This window comes from Ovis aries, chromosome 1 (genome assembly GCF_016772045.2).
Source record: "Ovis aries strain OAR_USU_Benz2616 breed Rambouillet chromosome 1, ARS-UI_Ramb_v3.0, whole genome shotgun sequence".
NCBI lineage: Eukaryota > Metazoa > Chordata > Mammalia > Artiodactyla > Bovidae > Ovis > Ovis aries.
The window spans coordinates 114,794,073-114,815,774 of record NC_056054.1 but is presented as its reverse complement, the minus strand read 5'-3'; the positions used below and the strand labels follow the sequence as shown (position 1 = coordinate 114,815,774).

General features: G+C 38.3%; 1 protein-coding gene across 1 annotated transcript in view; it reads left to right on the top strand.

Moving 5' to 3' along the window:
- Positions 1-16,183, top strand: part of RGS5 (regulator of G protein signaling 5) — a 57,184-nt gene extending 41,001 nt beyond the window's left edge. Inside the window, exons 4-5 of the mRNA XM_015092349.3 lie at positions 6,684-6,850; positions 11,173-16,183. Coding sequence (XP_014947835.3) covers positions 6,684-6,850; positions 11,173-11,334 — 329 coding nt within the window. The 3' untranslated portion in view covers positions 11,335-16,183. The remainder of the gene's footprint in view (positions 1-6,683; positions 6,851-11,172) is intronic.
- Positions 16,184-21,702: the final 5,519 nt, after the last annotated feature.

Here is a 21,702-nt window from a genome sequence, read left to right as displayed (position 1 = left end):
TAAGTCATTTAACCTCAGAGAGTGTCACGTTTGTTGACTTATGAGGAACATTTGACATTCACTTGTGCAAATACAGGATATTGATTCTCATCATTGATACAGTCCCTCAAGCCTTGCTTAAAACCATGTTTTACTAAAATTTTTTTGAGTGAAAATGAAATCAATTGGTACCAAACCTTTAAAAAAATAAGACCGTTAAGCTGCTACTCAATCTTTTCCATAAGATTATTTCTTTTTTCTTTAAGAAAATATTCTTTATTGATATATAATTGATTTACAATACTGTGTTGTATACAGAATAATTATTTATTTTTTTACCGATTATATTAAGCCTATTAAAACCTAATAGGTCATAGCTAATAACGTATTCAAAATCTTTTTTAATTGCCCAGTATATTTGACTCTGTTCTGAAAAAACACCAATTTCTTATGTTTTCGTCTTCAGTTTTATATACAGAACCATCTGTTTTCTTTTTGAAGGTCCATGGGGCACATAACTGATACACTGCTTTTTAAATACAAAAACAGATTGCATGTGGGAGTTTAAAATGAGACAGTGACATTAAACTCTTCCATGTGACTATTTTTAAGAGCAGAGGAAGAATGAAACATAACCCAGTAGCCACACAATTTTTTTTTCCACTGAGCATTTTCATTTTTTAAAATTTATTTTAATTGGAGGTTAATTAGTTTACAATATTGTATTGGTTTTGCCATACATCATCATGAATCCACCACAGGTATACATGTGTTCCCCATCCTGAACCCTCCTCCGCCTCCCTCCCCGTACCATCCCTCTGGGTTGTCCCAGTGCACCAGTTTTTATGTGAAACTCTTTGCCCCAGGAATTCCAAAAGGTCAGAACATTTTCTTGAAACATCTTTGAACTTTGGACTCTTGCATGGGGAATGGAATAGCCTGGATCTGGGCTCCTCTTTTTGTTTCCATCTTTGCATTCTCCTCTACTTCTCTTCTTTGATTTCCAATTTTCTCCCTTCTTTTGCCTGGCTGTTCTTTATCATCATCTTACTCACTGGCAGTCACAACTTTCTTTAAAGCAATAGTTATAAAAAAGCAATAGCTTACATTTATTATTCATCATGTGCCAGTCACTGTTCTATACATTTTGCATATACTAGGTTATCTAATGATCTCAATAATTTTAGCACTTAGATATGCAAACAATTTGTATTTTTCAGAAAAAGCAACTGAGACAGAGAGAGTTTAGGTAACTTTCCCATGAAATAAAATACTGCAGTAATAGCAAAATTAGCAAATTTATTTTTCCTTAATGTTTGTGCTCTTCAGTTTTGAGACATAGAAGGAAATTTTTATCTCAGTGAGTCTTATGTTATTCAATTTGAACCTTTATTAAATATTAGATACACAGATTTACACTAAGAGGTGGGACGCTTTTGAAAGAGGGGCAAAGATAAATGAAACTCCAACCTTGAACTCAGATAATCAACAGCATCCTGGGAGAAAGAGTTATAGTAGCAAATAATCCCATTGTGGGGGCGGGGTGGGGGGAGTGATCACTTCTCTTATGTGAATCCAGGAAATGGATTCAATACACTGGAAAGTTATTTTCTGAGCTCATTCCTTGTCCAGGATGTTTTGGTAATGTGGTAAATGTTATTGCTGTCGCATCCTGGAATGTATCCTCAGGTCATAAATAACAATGTTTTGGAGGACTAGAGTTTTAGCTCTACCTTTTTCAAAGATGTGGAAAGGGTGATTCAGAATGCCTGAATCACTATGTTATGGGGACATAAGGCTAATGAGAGCTAATTTGCCCTACACTTGTGCTGTGAAGTTATTGCTTCCTCTGCAGTCTTAGACCTGACAGTATGGGAGCTCATAAGACTTCATTCCCATCATTATTTCCCAGCAGCTAGAAAGTGCCTGGGAATTTTTTCATTTCAGCAGAGAGTAACTTGCTGCTGCTGCTGCTGCTAAGTCGCTTCAGTCGTGTCCAACTCTGTGCAACCCCATAGATGGCAGCCCACCAGGCTCTGCCGTCCCTGGGATTCTCCAGGCAAGAACACTGGAGTGGGTTGCCATTGCCTTCTCCAATGCAGGAAAGTGAAAAGTGAAAGTGAAGTCACTGAGTCATGCCCAACTCTCAGCGACCCCATGGACTGCAGCCTACCAGGCTCCTCCATCCATGGGATTTTCCAGGCAAGAGTACTGGAGTGGGGTGCCATTGCCTTCTCTGAGAGACTAACTGACACCTTTTGTTTAAGAAACAATAAAAACTTGAAGGATGACAGAGAGAGAACTCAGTCTTTATTTTTTCTTTCAGCATGTACTATTGATTCCTGTGTCACTAAATGATAACATATCAGTTCAGTTCATTCAGTTCAGTCGCTCAGTTGTGTGCGACTCTTTGCCACCCCATAGACTGCAGCACAATAGGCTTCCCCATTCATCACTAACTCAAACTCATGTCCATCGAGTTGGTGATGCCATCCAACCATCTCCTCCTCTGTTGTCCCCTCCTCTTCCTGCCTTCAATCTTTCCCAGCATCAGGGTCTTTTCCAATGAGTTAGTTCTTTGCGTCAGGTGGGCAAAGTATTGGAGTTTCAGCTTCAGCATCAGCTTTTCCAGTGAATAGGACTGATTTCCTTTAGGATGGACTGGCTGGATATCTTTGCAGTCCAAGGGACTTTCAAGCATCTTCTCCAACACCGCAGTTCAAAACCATCAGTTCTTCAGCACTCAGCTTTCTTTATAGTCCAACTGTCACATCCATACACAACTACCGGAAAAACCATAGCTTTGACTAGACAGACCTTTGCTGGCAAAGTAATGTTGCTGCTTTTTAACACGGTGTCTATGTTGGTCATAACTTTTCTTCCAAGGAGCAAGCGTCTTTTAATTTCATGGCTGCAGTCACCATCTGCAGTGATTTTGGAGCCCCCAAAATAAAGTCTGTCACTATTTCCATTGTTTCCCCATCTATTTGCCATGAAGTGATGTGACCGGATGCCATGATCTAGTTTTCTGAATGTTGAGGGGTTTTTTTTTTCCTTTTCTTTTCCTTTTTATTTTAATTGGAGGTTAATTACTTTACAATATTATATTGGTTTTGCCATACATCAACATGAATCTGCCACAGGCATACAAGAGTTCCCCATCCTGAACCCCGAAAGAAAAACACCAATACAGTATACTAACGCATCTATATGGAATTTAGAAAGATGGTAACAATAACTCTGTATGCAGGACAGCAAAAGAGACACAGATGTATAGAACAGGCTTTTGAATGTTGAGTTTTAAGCCCACTTTTTCACTCTCCTCTTTCACTTTCATCAAGAAGCTCTTTAGTTCTTCACTTTCTGCCATAGTGTTGGTGTCATCTGCATATCTGAGGTTATTGATATTTCTCCTGGCAATCTTGATTCCAGCTTGTGCTTCATCCAGCCCAACATTTCTCATGATGTGCTCTGCATATAATTTAAATAAGCAAAATGACAATATACAGCCTTGACATACTCCTTTTCTGATTTGGAACCAGTCTGTTGTTCCATGTCCAGTTCTAACTGTTGCTTCTTGACCTGCATACAGATTTCTCAGGAGGCAGGTCAGGTGGTCTGATATTCCCATCGCTTTCAGAATTTTCCACTGTGTGTTGTGATCCATGCGGTGAAAGGCTTTAGTGTAGTCAATGAAGCAGAAGTAGATATATTTCTGAAACTCTTGCATTTTTGATGATCCAATGGATGTTGGCAATTGGATCACTGGTTACTCTGCCTTTTCTAAATCTGATCATCTGGAAGTTCATGGTTCATGTACTGTTGAAGCCTGGCTTGGAGAATTTTGAGCATTACTTTGCTAGGGTGTGAGATGAGTGCAATTGTGTGGTGGTTTGAGCATTCTTTGGCACTGCCTTTCTTTGGGATTGGAATGAAAACTGACCTTTTCCAGTCCTGTGGCCACTGCTGAGTTTTCCAAATTTGCTGGTATATTGAGTGCAGCACTTTCACAGCATCATCTTTTAGGATTTGAAATAGCTCAACTGGAATCCAGCACCTCCACTAGCTTTGTTCACAGTGATGCTTCCTAAGGCCCACTTGACTTCACATTCCAGGATGTCTGTCTCTAGGTGAGTTATCACACCATCATGGTTATTTGGGTCATGAAGATCTGTTTTGTAGAGGTTTTCTGTGTATTCTTGCCACCTTTTCTCAATATCTTCTGATTCTGTTAGGCCCATACCTTTTCTGTCCTTTATTTTCCCATCTTTGCATGAAATGTTCCCTTGGTATCTCTAATTTTCTTGAGGATATCTCTCATCTTTCCCATTCTATTGTTTTCCTCTTTTCTTTGCATTGATCACTGAGAAAGGCTTTCTTATCTCTCCTTGCTATTCTTTGAAACTCTGCATTCAGATGGGTATGTCTTTCCTTTTCTCTTTGCCTTTCCCATCTTGTCTTTTCTCAGCTATTTGTAAGGCCTCCTTGGACAACCATTTTGCCTTTTTGCATTTCTTTTTCTTAGAGATGATTTTGATGACTGCCTCCTGTACAATGTTATGAACCTTCGTCCATAGTTTTTCAGGCACTCTGTGTATCAGATCTGGTCTCTTGAATCTATTTGTCACTTCCACTGTATAATTATAAGGGATTTGATTTAGGTCATACCTGAAAGGCTTATGAAATCACATAGTGCTGGAAATATGGGCAGGAGTGAGGGAAAATACATGTGATCTTAGTCTGGTGAACATTATCAAGTGGTTTTAAAGCAATTCTTCTAGGTCGGTTATTAGAGAAAACTGTTCATGATACCTACCACCACTCCCCAATGTATTTTTAGGTGTTGCTCCATTAAAAAAATGTTTTTATATTAAGTACAGGGAGAAGGGATTAAAATGCAAAGTTTCTTGTTTGGATCCAAAATTGTCAGTTACCCTAATCCAAGTTAATTATAATTTAGCAATCCTGTTTCTTTAAAATTGTGTTTAATTGCTGGGAACTGTGAGGAATATAAAGACAAAATGTATAGAAGAAAAATTGAAAAGTGACAATGCTATATTTCTGGCTTAATCATGATATTTTGTGCATATTGTTTGAAATCAATGTACTGGGCAGTGACTAATGAATGAAAATTAGAATCTATAAAAAGAAGTAGGGAGAAATATTCAAGAAGAATGGAAATAGAAATTAGGTCAAAGGAAATGAATTCAGTACATGACTATGTTCTCCAAGTAAAATAATGAATTGTAGAGGTGCCTTCTGATGAGGAACAAGTTAGAGGAAATGTAGACCTTGAGGTTCCAGTCAGTCCAGCCTTCAGCCTGGGAGGCAAACGCCAGGCCAGGCATGCCTGTAAATCTGATATAGTCTGTGGGGAACTAAAATTTTCTCTCCTTCCTTTAGAAGTCCATTTACCTTACATAATAAATGTGCATGGATTCTCTCAGTACATACAGATTTGTTAGAATTGGGGTTAAAAAAGTGTCTATCTATCTATCAATTATCTATCTATATCTCTCTATCTAGCTAGATATATATCTAACTGTCTATCTATACGTCAGCTTTAAAAGGAGGAAAACATTGAAGATATAAAATGATTTTTCCTTTGTTCCTCTTCATTGCTTTCCTAATTCCTGACCTTGCCTTCAACTTATCTACCACTTTGGAGCTTAGAGCTGCAGAACAAGGTTAGAAGAAAGAAAAAGAAAACAAAACGATCAGACCCAGAAATCTCTAATATACATATTTGCATTATATATATATATATATGTATGTATGTATGTATGTATGTATGTATGTATATATGGGCTTCCCTGGTGGCTCAGACAGTAAAGAATCTGCCCTCAATGCAGGAGACATGGATTTACAAACTGAAACATATTCTACATGAGCAACAGTACTCTGAAAACAGAACCACAACAGTCATACTTACATTTAATTTAATATGTGTTAAAGACTGATGTTTCACTGATGGGTGTAGTAACTGCTCTACATGCGGGCCCCCTTCGTCAGGCCCCTATAAATCCTCCTTCAGATCTCCTGTCTCACTTTCTCATATAGGCCTTCTTTAAATGTAAAATCAGGTTAGAACCCTTTTTGTTACTCTTGCTGTCTTTCATTGTGTATACATTTTTTGTGATGTTTCATTTTCTTTTCTACCTTCCCAGAATCTTCACTGGGGCAGGTAGCATGTCTATTTTACTTACCATAATTCCTGGAACATAATATTTGCTCCAAAAATCAACTTTAGAAAGAAAAAAACTAAGTAGTTGATACATGAGAATAAACATTAATATTACTTACACTACCAAATCAAGTTTTAAGTGTATTTTTTTTCTTTTTGGTAACTGATAAGTATCCAGAATGGCATTAGTGCTCATAGTGTCCCTCAATGCTATGTACGGTTAAACCTTTATCACCCAAATGTAGACTGTCTGTATTTGAATCCCAGCTCTGCCACTTTCCAGCTGGTTAACTAATAGAAAGTTACTTGATCTCTCTGACCTCATTTGTAAAATAGGATATAGCAGCCTCTGCCTCTTAGGTTTGTAATGATTAACAAATGAGTTAACAAATGAGTCAGGTTATCACACAAATTACAGAAATGTGTTATAAATAAACCTAGGCTACAACATGGGATATAGTGATAGACAGATGATAGACAGATAGAATACATTTCCTCAAATAACCTTTTTCCTTGCCAGATGGACTTGCCAGCTTCAAAAGTTTCCTGAAATCTGAATTCAGTGAGGAGAATCTTGAGTTCTGGATGGCCTGTGAAGATTACAAGAAGATCAAGTCCCCTGTCAAGATGGCTGAGACGGCAAAGAAAATTTATGAAGAATTCATCCAAGCAGAGGCTCCTAAAGAGGTTGGTCCTGATTGGAAGGTGGGTGAGAGTGGTCCATGGGGGTCAGCTCAACTACTTCCCAGGAAGGATTTCCATCTGCAATACAGTTTGCAGCTAAAGGTTATTCCTATTTGAAAGTGGGGCACCTTTCTTAAACACTTACTGAATGCAATGGGAAAGCAATACAGTCAAGCAGATGTGAACTTGAAGTCTGTTTAGATAACTTTCTAAGCAGTATGGGTCTCTCTTCAGTAGCATGTAATCACAAATGAGGATAATACAGGTTGTATGATCTTGGGTGAAGTACTCAGTCTCTCTGAATTTAGTTTCTTTCTTTGGGAAAATGAGGATAATGACTATTTTGCAGGATTGGTGTGAGGATGAAATTAAACAGTGGATGTGAGAATACATATCTCAGCATTTGAACAAATTAATGTCTGATGAATGTTTCTATCACTTCACCTTTTCCCCTTCCCCCTTTCCTCCTTCCTTTTTTTTTTTTTTTGGTGAAAATTCTCTCTTTTCCAACCCACTCTCTGCCACCCGCTGGTCTCCCCTAAGGCTTTTTCATTTACTCTCTGATCAGGACAAGGTTTCTACTCATGAAAACCAAATGATCCCATGGTAACCATGCTACAGATGTTGGAGGACAATATAATATTAATTAACTGTTAAAGATGTGTGTTGATTTCAAAGACACTTTAGGGCAGTTTATCTGCCCTTTCCTATTTGTGAAACTGAATTGAAAAGATTTTTTGTAGAATTCAGGATGGCCTCAGCAAGACCCTTTATCATGTTTTGATCAGGTCACTGATTCCACATTGCACACTGAAATCCAATCTGGACATCAAACATTTCACCAAAATTTGAGGTCAGGTACAGAGGTGATCTGAGCAAACCCTCTAGGCAGACAGTAATTAACTTAAGATGATTTGAGAGAGGGAAACCCTAATATCTTTTTTCTCTCACAAGTGTACTAGACTCTTGAGGTTCTATCATTTGATATTCATTCTTTTGGTAATGCATTACTCATCACTGATCCTTTTTAAAGGGCAAATTTATCTGAATGGATTATTATAATCTAATAATCAAATTAGATTATATACTTAATGCCAACACATGAACTGCCTCCATGACATAGGAGGTGGAGGTGAAGAGCAAAGAGTATAGAGTACGACAGGTCAAGGTGGAAAAGTGAGAATCCTAGCATGCACCTGGGTTTAGTCTTGCTGTGGGAATTATTTTGGAATCCTCCCTAGATCCCCTCTTCTACTCACTCCTCAGTCTCTCACCCCATGCATATGTATTGGCTTTCCCCTACTTCTGATGCCATTGGAGCTGGCCTGTTCTGTCAGGATGGAATCTCTATTTGTGATGTTACCAAGGACATTAATGTACTGTTAGTATTAAATTTGACACAATTTCCTGACTGACTGATTTCCCATTTCCAACCTGTCTTCTTACCACCTTCATTCCTCTTCACAGAAGTCTAGGATTTGAACATATGCAAATAATGGATACCCATCCAGGCTATTGCTAGCTGCTCTGAGCTCTAGGAAAACATTGTTCTCAAAGTTCCTTACTAGAACACTCGTGGGTATCATGAAAATATGAGAAATTAAGAATAGAGTTTCAAAATAAATAAAACCCTTGCTGAGTTACTAGAACACACAAATGATAGCCTTCATTATAAGGACCTTTGGGCTCTAATTAAAACAGCTTTGGCCTCCAGTCTCTTACTTGAGCATCAGAGGGATGTAAATCCCACTCCTGTTACATAATAAACACTCTGTGAATGTTTGTGAGATGAATGGATGCAGGTATACCAACTCCAGACCTTTCTTGATGTATGACTTTGGGCAAGTTTCTAACTAAAGCTTTCTAATTCTCAATTCTCTTTAATTGTAATAATTTCATGTATGTGTGTGGTATGTGTGTATATACCTACAGGATGTTTAATAAATTGTAGCTATTGTTTTAAAAGTTAGCTTGCATTTTGACAAAAATTTATGATTTCACTTTTAAAAACATGTTTTTATTTATTTACTTATTTGTTATCATTTATTTTTGGTTGCTCTGGGTCTTCGTTGCTGTGTGTGGGCTTTCCCTAGTTGTGACAAGCAGGGACTACTCTTCCTTGCAGTGTATTGTGATAGCTTCTCTTGTTGTAGAGCACTCGCTGTTGGTGCAGACTTCAGTAGTTGAAGCGCACAGGCCCAGTAGTTGCGCTTTGCAGGCTCTAGAGTACAGGCTCCATTGTTGTGGTGCGTGGTCTTAGCTGCTTTGCTGCATATAGAATCTTCCCATACCAGGGAGTGAACCTGTGTCTCCTGCATTAGCAGGCGGATTCTTATCCACTGTACCACCAGGGAAGGCCTAGTATTTCATTTTGATGAATACCAGAATGACCTGTATAACAAGTTTACCCAGGCAAATAGTAATCTAAATTTTCTTTATCTGAATATTCACTTCAGTTTTTTAATATCAGGAACTGAAGGAGAGATACAGTGATAAAAAATTGGAAGTAAGATTTAAAAATGAGAAATTACCCTGTGTAGTTTGATAAACAGATAATTTATATACTAAAAATTGTCATGTCCATATCTTAATAAATTTTTTTTCTTTGCTCAGTATTGTACAGATGAGTATATATCAAAATGATTCATTAGAGGAGCTCATGCACATAAAAATAGTAAGAAAAAATAGCTGTTATTTGCTATTTATGTGTTAGAGAGGTTAAAATATGTATCACTTCTTTAAAAAACATATCAATTCTTTAAAAAGTAGGATTAATAGCTTTATAATTGTTCAAAATTTTATAATTTTTAGTTTTAAAATTTTTCAACTGTTTTGAGTAAGTCTGGCTGCTCATCTAGTTCAGTATATATTTAAGAGGAGGAAGAAGCATTGCTTTAGTGTGGCAGGAAGAATAACAGACTATTCCTCACTAGCTGTTTGTAGGCATGTAAATTGACCTCTTTGGATCTTGGAGTCTTCACCTATGAAGACAGACATCTGACTACCTCACCTTTGAGGCCGTTTCTAGCGCAGTCTGTGAAGTCTTCCACCATTCCTGCATAAAACACACAGGTTGCTCTCACCTGTGGGAAGCACGTCATAGCCTCAACTCACTTCGTCCTGGACCTTCAATCACAGTCACTCCTGTCTGTTCTGGCCTGGCTGTCCCCAGTCATGCCTTTGTCCCTGACTCTGACCTAAAGACACTCCATAATTATTTGAGCACAAATAGCTTTTCTCAGTATCAAGAAACTTTAGCAGCCCAGGAGAGACCCAAACACTTCCTAATGTTTCAGTTCAGAACCATTGGTTGATTTGGGTTTTGTTTCTTTCTTCTTTACACTGAGGTACAAGAGTCATTGGAATAACAACGTGATAAACAATGATTTCTCTCAAATCATACTCAGGCAAGCCCAGGCAAGCTGTACATTGCACAAGCCCAGGGGACCATTCACATGGACCCTCACATGAATGATGTCCCTGGGAGTGACACAGTGTAGAATGGCCCTGCATTCAGGCCAAATAAGCCATGATGCCTCCCAACACTCCAGTCTCCTGGGTAAAAGCAACATTGCTGGGCTTTTGAATCTTCTATCTACCCCTTATGATTTTGGGCAAATCACTTTAACTCTTCTGCTCCTCAGTTGTAAAATGTGGATGTCAGTATTGCCTCTCAGAGTTGTAAGATTCAAGGAGTTCACAGCACAGTGCTGGTGAAGGTAAAGTTCTCAGCACTCAATAAATGTCAGTTGCTATTGTTATGCATGTTGTGTTAAAACCACTGTGTCTTTGTTTGTTTCAGGAAAAAAACAAGTTTCCTTATTCTTCTAGAGACACGCACAAAGTCTTGGATCCCTGATCAGAATTTCTCTCTCTTCATTCTCCCCATTAGGGGTGAAACCAAATGCTGTGGTAGGAAGACTATGGGATTAGGCATCAGGATACCTAGATTCAAATTCCGAGTTTCTGCCTTCAAATACATTCATTAGCTCTGTGATCTTGAAGTCCCTATCTATCTGCCTTTCGCTTAGGAAAGGAAAGACTCATTTTTTAGAGTTATTGAGAAGCTTATATGAGGTCTGCCTGAATCAGTTGTTTATTTCTAACACTGGGTGCCTAATACTGGTTAGATTGTAATCTGAGTCATGCATTTGTTGAAGCACCAGTTGCCTTACCCTACTGTATATAAAATAGAAGTGATAAGCTATTCTAATTTCCTATGCCTCGCTTCCCCTCATGTGTTATGTGAGAAGCACTTTTCTCCCCACCCCTCCTCAAATCCCACAACCTGGGCTGACTCAGTGATCCTGTTTTCTGGCTCACAGGTGAATATTGATCACTTCACGAAGGAAATCACAGTGAAGAATTTGGTGGAGCCTTCCCCAAGTAGCTTTGATGTGGCCCAGAAAAGAATCCATGCTCTGATGGAGAAGGATTCGCTGCCTCGCTTTGTGCGCTCTGAATTTTATCAGGAGTTCATCAAGTAGCAATGCAATCAGGCTGTGAGAATCATCCTGAGAGTTATTTCATCCATAATCACCCTGCACTTTGCAGCAACCCACATATCTTCCTGTAGCAGCTTGCTCAAAGATTCTGAGATGGAAAACCCCACGGAGGGTTGCTTACTCTTTTGCCCACATTGTTTTGGAAGATTATCTATTGCCCCAATGTCCTTTTCCAGTGTCCCCTTCCTGCCCGCATTCCCAACTAAGCTCTATACTTGTAGGTTGTTGTGAAACTCAGTAAGAACAACAGAAAAACTCTACTTAGGGAAATATAAAGCAGAAATATGATATCATTGAATGTGACTCCACTTGGTAATGGATTGCCATCTAAATTTGGATGAAAAAAGAATATGGATGTGGAAAAGCCAATTTCAAGTGAGATTAATTGATCTCATTTGTTGTTTTAATTCTGATCCAGGGAGGCCACTCATTATTTTCTGAATTTGGTTAGTAAAATGTGGTAGGCATTTTATGAGGCAACCACTATTTGAGTTTTTAAGCAAATACATTGTTCAAAACATTGGTCTTCCTCTGAGACCGTCTTTGTGTTAACTAGAGATTATAAACAAGAGATACAGCCAAGAATGTATTGTGTTTATATAAAATCAATCTGAACACAATCCATGGGGCTTCTTATAATTCCCTCAGACCTTCCCACACATAAAGTTACCAAATTCTGTACTAAATCAGTAACCTGAGATTGACATGGATTACTTTATAAATGTATCTATGCCTCTAAAAGTAGGCCCAAGGTTTCCATTTTCAAATTAGTTAAAATTTGTGTGACTGCAAAATTCCAAAATTGCCAACTCCAATCATGTAAAACGAAAACATGCTGCTCATTGCCGTGGTCTTCCTTCTCAATATCAAGAGGGCTGTATACTACAATGGAGAAATCTTGTCAAACCTAAAAGGGGTAGTTGTCCTATGGTGCCATCAGTTTGTTAAGCACATAATGATTATCTTCAAAATAGCAAATTATCTTCAGAAAACTTAATTTGACTAAATGCAGAGACTTTCTGAGTGAGATAGAGTTTTACAGTACCCTGCATTTTGCAAAATGATCTGATCTTCTAGCAACTGCTCATTCCCCTCCTCATTTTGCTCACCATAGTAATGAATTGTATTATAGTCAAAACACACATTTATACCCCTAACAAGCCTTACACAAAGCCAATTTTTAGTACGTTCACACTTTGCATGCTGTATTTGATTATGATAAGTCTTACTAGAATTTTTTATTATCTTTAGTAGATTTGATTAAGCAATACATAGTCTAGTAATAAAGAGACCAACTGTGTGTGAGGGTAACCAAGTGAGGATACTGAGTTAACTAAAAAAATGATTTTTAAGGGATTAGTAAACATCTTAAATGTTTAAGTAGGAGATTACATTGTTTAGTCTTCTATTTCCTCCTTTTGTTTCTTTCTTTCATTTACAAACTCCTAGTTTCACATGTCTGTAACCTATTAATTCAGTTATTCCCTAAGAATATTGAAAGTGAAGCAACAATATGACTGTATTCTTTGAGTAAACACTGACTACATTTGTTGGGTTTTTCTTATTTTTGTTATTTCAAAGACTAATGTGCCCTTTCTGAATACTTGCCATTTCAAACTCTGAAAATGGGTTGGAGTGACTGGGTCTAGTGCCAACAGTTGCTAGTCTGGTATGAGTTCATTCATATTTATCAATATTGCTCACTTCAAAGAAACTCCATTGTCAAGAGGTTGACAAGCCAGGTCAACATTGTGAGCATGAAAGATAAGTTCTCACTATGTCTATTTGTGTAGGAGTGACAAGCAACTCATAACAAGAATTCCCAGCACAACCTTTCTCAGCATCTGTCTATGCTGCCCCAAATGGGTATAAAATCACCAATCCTATACTTGCTCAAGCAGCTAGAAAATTTAAGAACCAAAGAATCTAGGTGAGTTGTTTTTTCTGAATGCTAAAACATTTTTAATAAAAATTTTGATGTCATTAAAATTTCAAATATTTTATTCATATTATTTGAAATAACCAAATGTTTACAAATACCCAAAGAATTGACTAGAGACTAGAAAGTTCACCAAGATGGTCGATGTTACAAAGACTCAAGCTTACCATATTCACAAATTGACTGCACATCCTATGTAAGTGGGTAGACTTGTCAGTGGAGGATAAAAAGGGCCTTCGCCTTTTCATAAGCTGAAAACACAGGAGGCAGAAAAAGCAGGATAAGCACCAGGAGGGCAGAGCTGTGATGGCTACAAGAGGCACAAATGCCTTGCAGTCAACTGGTGACATGGAATATATATGCAAACAGGATTTTAAACTTAAAGCAGTATGAACACACACATTAGACACTCTTCTAAGTAAAAAATTAAAAGGAGTATAAATATCACAGCCCCAAATGAAAAAGCAAACATATAAACATTGCCCTAGAAAGTTCTTTGACATATTTTGAGTGTTTATAAACTCAGAAGAGAAAAACCTGAGCTACCAAAAATTTCCATGGTAAAACAAACAAAATAGCGTTCTTTTAAATTTTGGGAAGTTGGGAAAACTAGGGAGATCTTTTCAGGAAAAGAATGTGTAATGTCTGTTTATCACTCCCTTTCCCTCCTCCCCTTCCTCTGCAATCTCCCTTGAGTGAATTGCCCGGTGAAGTATGAAGCTCAGTGGAGGAGCCCTTGGCGCTGATGTGTTCCTCCCTTGAGAAAATGTAACACAGTCCTGTGTAGATCTGGGATGTAGAGAGGTGGTCAATGGGAACAGGAGTACATGGTTCTCATCCTTGAGAGAAACCCAAGATTAGGGAGGCCAGGAAATCGCCATGCCCTGTCTCTCTGCTTGTGTTTGATATAGTTTGAGCTTGGCCTCAGATGAGTATCCAAATTTGACCAGAACAAAGAGGAAGACTATCTATTCTAGAGTAAGTTAGGAGGCTGTGTTCCATGTTTAGCTGCTAAAGCCATGCTTGTTCATATGAGCAACCACCAACACACACACACACACACACACACACACACACACACACACACACACACACACCTTCTGAAATGTAAAACTGATGTGTTTCAGTAATTTTGCTTTCAAATCAGTAGAAGCAAATTTATAAACACATTTTGTGCCCCACTCCCAAAACCACCCATGTACTCATTCTCTACTGTACAAATTACGCTTTAAGCAGATTTCAGTTTTTAGTGCATAAAGAGAAAAATTTGTTAAAGAAATTGTTTTTATTTTTGCCTTCTACAGAGCCATCGATTTTGCTTGGTTGCTGTTCTCTGTATATACCCCCTTTCAATAGGGGGGAGTTATTATTATTTCACAAAGTATAATAAATCAATTGGTAAACTAATAAACATTCTTTGTCAGGGATTTTTCCAGCTATCTGTCCCATCACAAATTTGATAATTGGAGAATCATTTCAAAGGCTATTCATATTTCAGGGAAATGATTTTTACCCTTGAAATCATTCTTTCTAGTAGCCATTTTCTTTGTTTCCTGGTAATTTAGCAAGTTTGGTACAAATAGGGTCATGAGAAAAGAAAGAGGGGAAAGGAGGAGTGAGAAGTGGTGAAGAAGTAAGTGCCCAGACTTACCTACAAAGTGAGTCCATTCACTAGGAAACATTTAAGAGCAACTCCACTTGATTGAAAATCAAATAACTTTTTGGTGTCACCACCAAGATTTGCAGGAAGGTATTTCTTGACTAACAATAAAGCTAGATGTGAAACTCCATTTTAAAATCCTAGGGAGTCTTGATTAGATAAAAGAAGAAACATGGGGGCCATCCTTTCCCCAGTGGGTTTGCATGTGCAAGAAAGCAGAGCATGGAGAACTGTTTCTAATATCTGAATGTCCAAACCCAAGGGTTAGACAACTCTCTATAGGTTCTGGACATGAGGTCTTATTATATCTTGGTTTATGGGTTTTCCAGTCTCTCCATCCTATTAGATAAGTGTATGTTTAATAGTTGCTTTGGACAAGGCTCCTTAGCAATTTAGCAACTACTCCTTGTGTTAAACATATCTTCACCCAAACAGGCCATGAGGCAGATCAGAGCAATAGATATTAAAAGAAAGGCTTCCCCCAACACCCTGTAACTGAAAAGATCAAGTCTGCCAACTAAGACATTAATAGCTTTGAATGGAAACTCACAGCAGAAAGTAAAGGGAAAAAGACAGATAACCAAACTTTGGAATATTATTCTCACCTCACAGTTTAACAATAATCTTATCTTCTAGTGGAGAAGCTACAAATTCAACTCAACATTTATATCTAGTTTGATAAGTCTCTTGTTTTCTCACCTGAGAAAATTTTCCTTTCTCTTTCACACCTATGTCTCCATTTCTCTTCTCCTCCAGCATGAGGATACATTTTAAATATTTGAGTGTAACCACATTTATCTAGTAATGAATACAACTAAAGCATTTAACTCCCTATCTAGAAACATATACAAACTAAGGCATAAACAAAACAATGGGAAATGTTGAAAATTTTTCCATGGAGAGAAGTAATCTGGATAGTTTTTGCCAAAAGTTCTTTTTATATCATATGTTATTAGAATTTGGGGGACTGAGTTTTTTTTTTTTTTAAGACTGTTACAACTTGCAACTCATCTTCAGGAGACCAGCCTGGAGAAAAGAGTAGAAATGAAAGTTTGGAAAACCATTCATCAGCATGTATCCCATGTTTTTCATTTAGGAACAACTGTGTTTATCTTCAAATTTTGTATCCAATGTGTTGTGTATTCTGTAACTCATACTACTTGATAAAGCACCAAATATGTATCTGTAACCACAATCACATTTACTATATTAAATATGTATCTATATAACAATCTCTGATTGCTTCTTGACTCCTGAACATTCTTGATGCGAAACTCTCCCTTAAAATAGGCTTGTTTATTCACTATGCTCCTTACAACAACAGGTGGGAAGATCCCTCTCCTAATGAACATCAACTGTAGTACAGCTTGACATGTAGAACTCAGAAAGGGAGATAACAAAATGTTTGATAGTCATACACTGTTCATTACATTCCCCTGGATTCAGATGGCAACAACTTATTGATGTAAGTATTCTTTGTTAGCATTGACTCAGCTCTTTATATCATTTGGATCCTGAAATGGTAAGTATATTTATTCTTTTCTCTTCCTGAACTTGTGAAAGATCTGAAATCCATGAGCCACTGCAAACAGCTCAGTTCTATGACCTTAGATTTGGCGCTCAGATAGTTTAGGTAATGGGCTCAGATTATACATCTAGTGGGACTGGAACTGGGTGAAAGGGGAAATTAGTATGCAGAAAGGGGGCATAAATAAAATTAGTTTACAGAGAGAAACTGATGAGAATTCATGTGAAGGGAGAGTGGGAGAAAGGAGATGAGAGATTAGAGAATGCCTGCTTGGTAAGTTCTCATTAACAATCCCAATAAAGCCTAGGTATATTTAATATAGATGCTTCAATGTAGGTGTTATCATTCTGAATCATTTCAGTACCATCTATTCTCTTTTTTTATTGTCATTATCTTGGATGATTTTCTGAGAATTTCCACCAAGAAGTATTATTAGAGCAAAGATCACTAATACTTTAATCTCCCCCATAGAGAATAAGTGATGTCTCAGGTCAGTAAGTGAATCAGTGGCAGAATAAAGTTTAGAGGTCAGATTGCCTCTCAGATACCTGTCATTTCACTAGACGAAGGAAACCACATGTGACCCCTAAAAACATTAAGATTGCTGATTCTAATTTGAATAAAATTGGCTAAATTCACCCCTGCCCTAGTGGGAGTCCATTTTATCACCTATTAGTGATGTGAGCCATATTCTCCAAGCTATGTGATCTCCAAAATCTTTTGCTAATTTTACATTTTCTGAATCAGTAGTATCTTGAAAATTATTTTGCTCATAAACCACTTTCCAAACACCTTTACCTCTTCAGATGGCTTCCCAATGCCTCAGTGCATTCTACACTTAAATTAGTTCTTATTCGGCAAATTCCTGGTTCAAATTCCAAGCTTTTCCACTTTTCAGTCAATTTATACTTTCTAAAGTGTTTAAATGTATTGAAACAATTAAAAACCCAGATTGAAATTGTATTAGAACATCAAGCTTATGAGGAGGCAGTCTTTGCTCAATCCTTGGCAGCCAAGCCCCTCATGGCCAGGCTGCCAGGTCTCATATTTAATGAGGTCACATTTTCAAAGTACTTTCACCATGAGAGAATCCTAGATGTGAGACAGGCAGGGATGAGACAGGCAGTCACCTTCTGCAGGTGATTTTGGAAGACTTCAGTATGTTTTGAAGAAGTGGTGCCTTGTCTGCCACAGGAAGGACCTGTCTGTGACCTATGAGAAATAGATGCCTACCTCAGATTGTACCACTGAAAACGTCATGAACACTTAAAGAGGAATTAGAGCCTAGGGGCTTCAATGAATAAAGATGAACAGAGGTTGATATTCACTTATTTCTTTTAACTGAATATATTTTTATTACTTTTTAAGTTAGCAGTGAAAGCCATAATATCTACTTGAGCTTCATTCACAGTTCTACTGACCACAAGAACAGGGATTGTTACAGAAGCAATTCTCTTTATCCAACACTCTGCAAGCCAAACATTGGATTTCAAAGTTTGTGGCCGAGGAGTTTATTCTCAAGGTAACTAAGCAATGAAATGAGAAAAGAGGTTGCAGCTCTATCTCCTTGAAAGGGAGGGAGGTGGGATATTTATGGGATAAGCAGGGTGATCTTAGGCATGGGGAAAGGTGGCTGGACCTAGGGAAAAGATGAGGTAATCAGTGTTCTGCACAGCATATCTTATTTATGTACTTCTGCATATTCAAGATGGAGGCGCTTCTCATGATCTGAGGCTGGAGTTTTCCAGCCCTCTGATGTCAAAATGACATTCATCAGACAACTGTGCAGGCCCAGTTTTAGGGTCCGTGATCCCAACCAGCCTTAACTGAATTGCACTGGACAAGAGCTGACTCCAAATTCCCAAGGCTATATGAAGCTGTGAAGGCATACAATTTAAAGGCCGTGGTGATTGGGGTGGGATGGTGGAACTTCTGCTCCCTGGTAGTCCAGTGGTAAAGACTTGGCCCTTCCACTTGGGAGTGAGTTCCATCCCTGGTTGTGGAACTAAGTTCCCACATACTTCTTGGTGTGGCTAAAAATAAACTTTAAAAAAAAAAAAGACACAATGCATGGGAAGCAAAAGAAGGAAAAAATAACTTAAGGTGAGCTTAAAGGCAGTTTACAAGCTGAAGGATTTTTAAAATTTATTTTTTAATTGGAGGAAAATTGGTTTACAATATTGTGTTGGTTTCTGCAATACAACAATGTGAATCAGTCATCATTATACATACATCCCCTCCTTCCTGGGTCTCCCTTCCCTCTCCCAATCTCATCCCTCTAGGTCATCACAAAGCACTAGGCTGGGCTCCCTGTGTTATAAAGCAATTTCCCACCAGTTACCTGTTTTACACTGGATAGTGTATATACGTCAATGCTACTTTCTCCATTTATCACACCCTCTCCTTACCCCACAGGGTCCACAAGTTCATTCTGCATTTTCTTTCCTTCCCTGCAAGTAGATTCATCAGTACTATTTTTCTAGATTTCTATATATGAATTTTGGACTCTTTTTGACCCCATGGACTATAGCCCACCAGGCTCCTCTGTCCTTGGAATTTCCCAGGTAAGAAAACTGGAGTGGGATGCCATTTCCTACTCTAGGGATCTTCCTGACCTAGGGAGCAAATCTGCCTCTTTTGTATCTCCTGCACTGTCAGGCAGATTCTTTACCTGCTGAGCCATTTGGCAAGCTGGTATATAAACATTAATATACAATATTTGTCTTTTTCTTTCTAACTTCACTCTGTATAACAGGCTCTAGATTCATCCACCTCACACAGAGGAATTTTAACAAGTATCTGTTGGTCTGCAAGACAAGCTCAAGAATGCCTGTTATCCATCAGCTTCTGTCATGTCTATGAGGCATGGTTTCAGGGTTACAAGAAAAATCCAGGTTCAGAAAGTGTCAGAACTGGAACAGACATTACAAATCCTCTCTTATGCTCAGGATGAAAGTCCAGTCCCCATAAAAAAGAATACATTTGAATCAGTTCTAATGAGGTGGATGAACCTACAGCCTATTATGCAGAGTGAAGTAAGTCAGAAAGAAGAAGACAAATACCATATATTAATGTATAGATATGGAATCTAGAAAGATAGTGCCAACAGTCCTATGTGCAGGGCAGCAAAGGAGACACAGATGTAAAGAACAGATTTCAGACTCAGTGGGAGAAGGTGAGGGTGGAATGATTTGAGAGAGTAACATTGAAACATATACATTACCATATCTAAAGTAGATAGCCAGTGTGAGTTTGATGTATGATGCAGTGCACACACAGCTGGTGCTCTGTGACAACCTGGAGGAAGATGGGAGGGGAGTTCAGGATGGAGGGGACACCTGTAGACCTATGGCCAACTCATGTTGATGTATGGCAAAAACCACCATAATATTGTAAGGCAATTATCCTCCAATTAAAATAAATTAATTTAAAAAGGTCCAGTCCTCCTCTCTCCACAAAGCTTCTCTTCAGCAGAGATAGCAGCAGCTAGGGGGCTGGCAACAGAAGCACTTGAAGCTCTGGGAGCAGAAGGGGCATCCACCTGCCTGGTCAGTCAGATTGATGAACTGCCTGGGATAACCAGTCCAGTAACATATGTCATACACACTAAAAGCCAGACTGTTGTCCTCAGAAATTATTCTTCTCCATCTTTGTGTTAAAGATGAGAAAACTGAGGCCCATTAAGCTGAAAAAATTTGTTCAAAGTTATGTGTCTGGATAATGACATACTACTGACAGACACTCTGGTTCACATCCTGTGGTTTTTTCCTTTGGTTTTTTCATGTTATGCCTTATTCACATGTCTATAACAATAGGTGTTCTTAAACTTACTATCAAAGAACTGCAAGATACTAGAGAAATGGTAGGGTAGGCTTAGACTAGAAAAACTACTTCTCAAAAGTATAAAGAGTAAAAATGTTAGTTGCTCTGTCATGTCTGACTCTTGTGACCCTATGGGCCTGTAGACTGTCAGGCTCCTCTGTTCATGGGATTCTCCAGAGAAGAATACTGGAGTGGTAGCCATTCCCTTCTCCAGGGGATCTTCCCAATCCAGGGACTGAACCTGGGTCTTCTGCATTGCAGGCAGATTCTTTACCATATGAGCCACTATACTCCTTTCCATTATCCTTATAGTAATTTTCCCAAAAAGATATCCTTCATGCTTAACAACTACTCCTTTAACATCATAATGCAGAGTTCCAAAGAATAGCAAGGAGAGATAAAAAACAAACAAACAAACAAACAAACAAAAAACCTTCCTAAGTGATCAATGCAAAGAAATAGAAGAAAACAACAGAATGGGAAAGACTAGAGATCTCTTCAAGAAAATTAGAGATATCAAGGGAACATTTCATGCAAAGATGGGCACAATAAAGGACAGAAATGGTATGAACCTAACAGAAGCAGAAGATATTAAGAAGAGATGTCAAGAATACACAGAAGAACTATACAAAAAAGATCTTCATGACCCAGATAACCATGATGGTGTGATCACTCACCTAGAGCCAGACATCCTATAGTGTGATGTCAAGTGGGCCTTAGGAAGCATCACTATGAACAAAGCTAGTGGAGGTGATGGAATTACTGCTGAGGTACTCCAAATCCTAAAAGATGATACTATTAAACTGCTGTACTCAATATGCCAGAAATCTGGAAAACTCAGCAGTGGTAACAGGACTGGAAAAGGTCAGTTTTCATTCCAATCTCCAAAAAAAGCAATGCCAAAGAATTTTCAAGCTACCACACGATTGCACTCATTTCACACACTAACAAAGTAATGCTCAAAATTCTCCACGTTAGGCTTCTACAGAATGTGAACTGAAAACTTCCTGTTGTTTAAGTTCAATTTAGAAAAGAGGGAAGAACCAGAGATCAAATTGCCAACATCTGTTGGATTATAGAAAATGCAAGAGAATTCCAGAAAAACATCTACTTCTGCTTCATTGACTACACTAAAGACTTTGACTGTGTGGACCACAAACTATGGAAATTGTTTCAAGACATGGGAATACCAGACCACCTTACCTGCCTCCTGAGAAACCTGCATGCAAGTCAAGAAGCAATAGTTAGAACTGGACATGGAACAACAGACTGGTTCTGAAGTGGGAAAGGAGTGCATCAAGGCTATATGTTGTCACCCTGTGCTGGGAGCCAGCATGGGGAACCCCGCCCATGGCAAAGGTCTTGAGGAAGGGGCCTGACATGCAAAGGCAGGATCAGGCT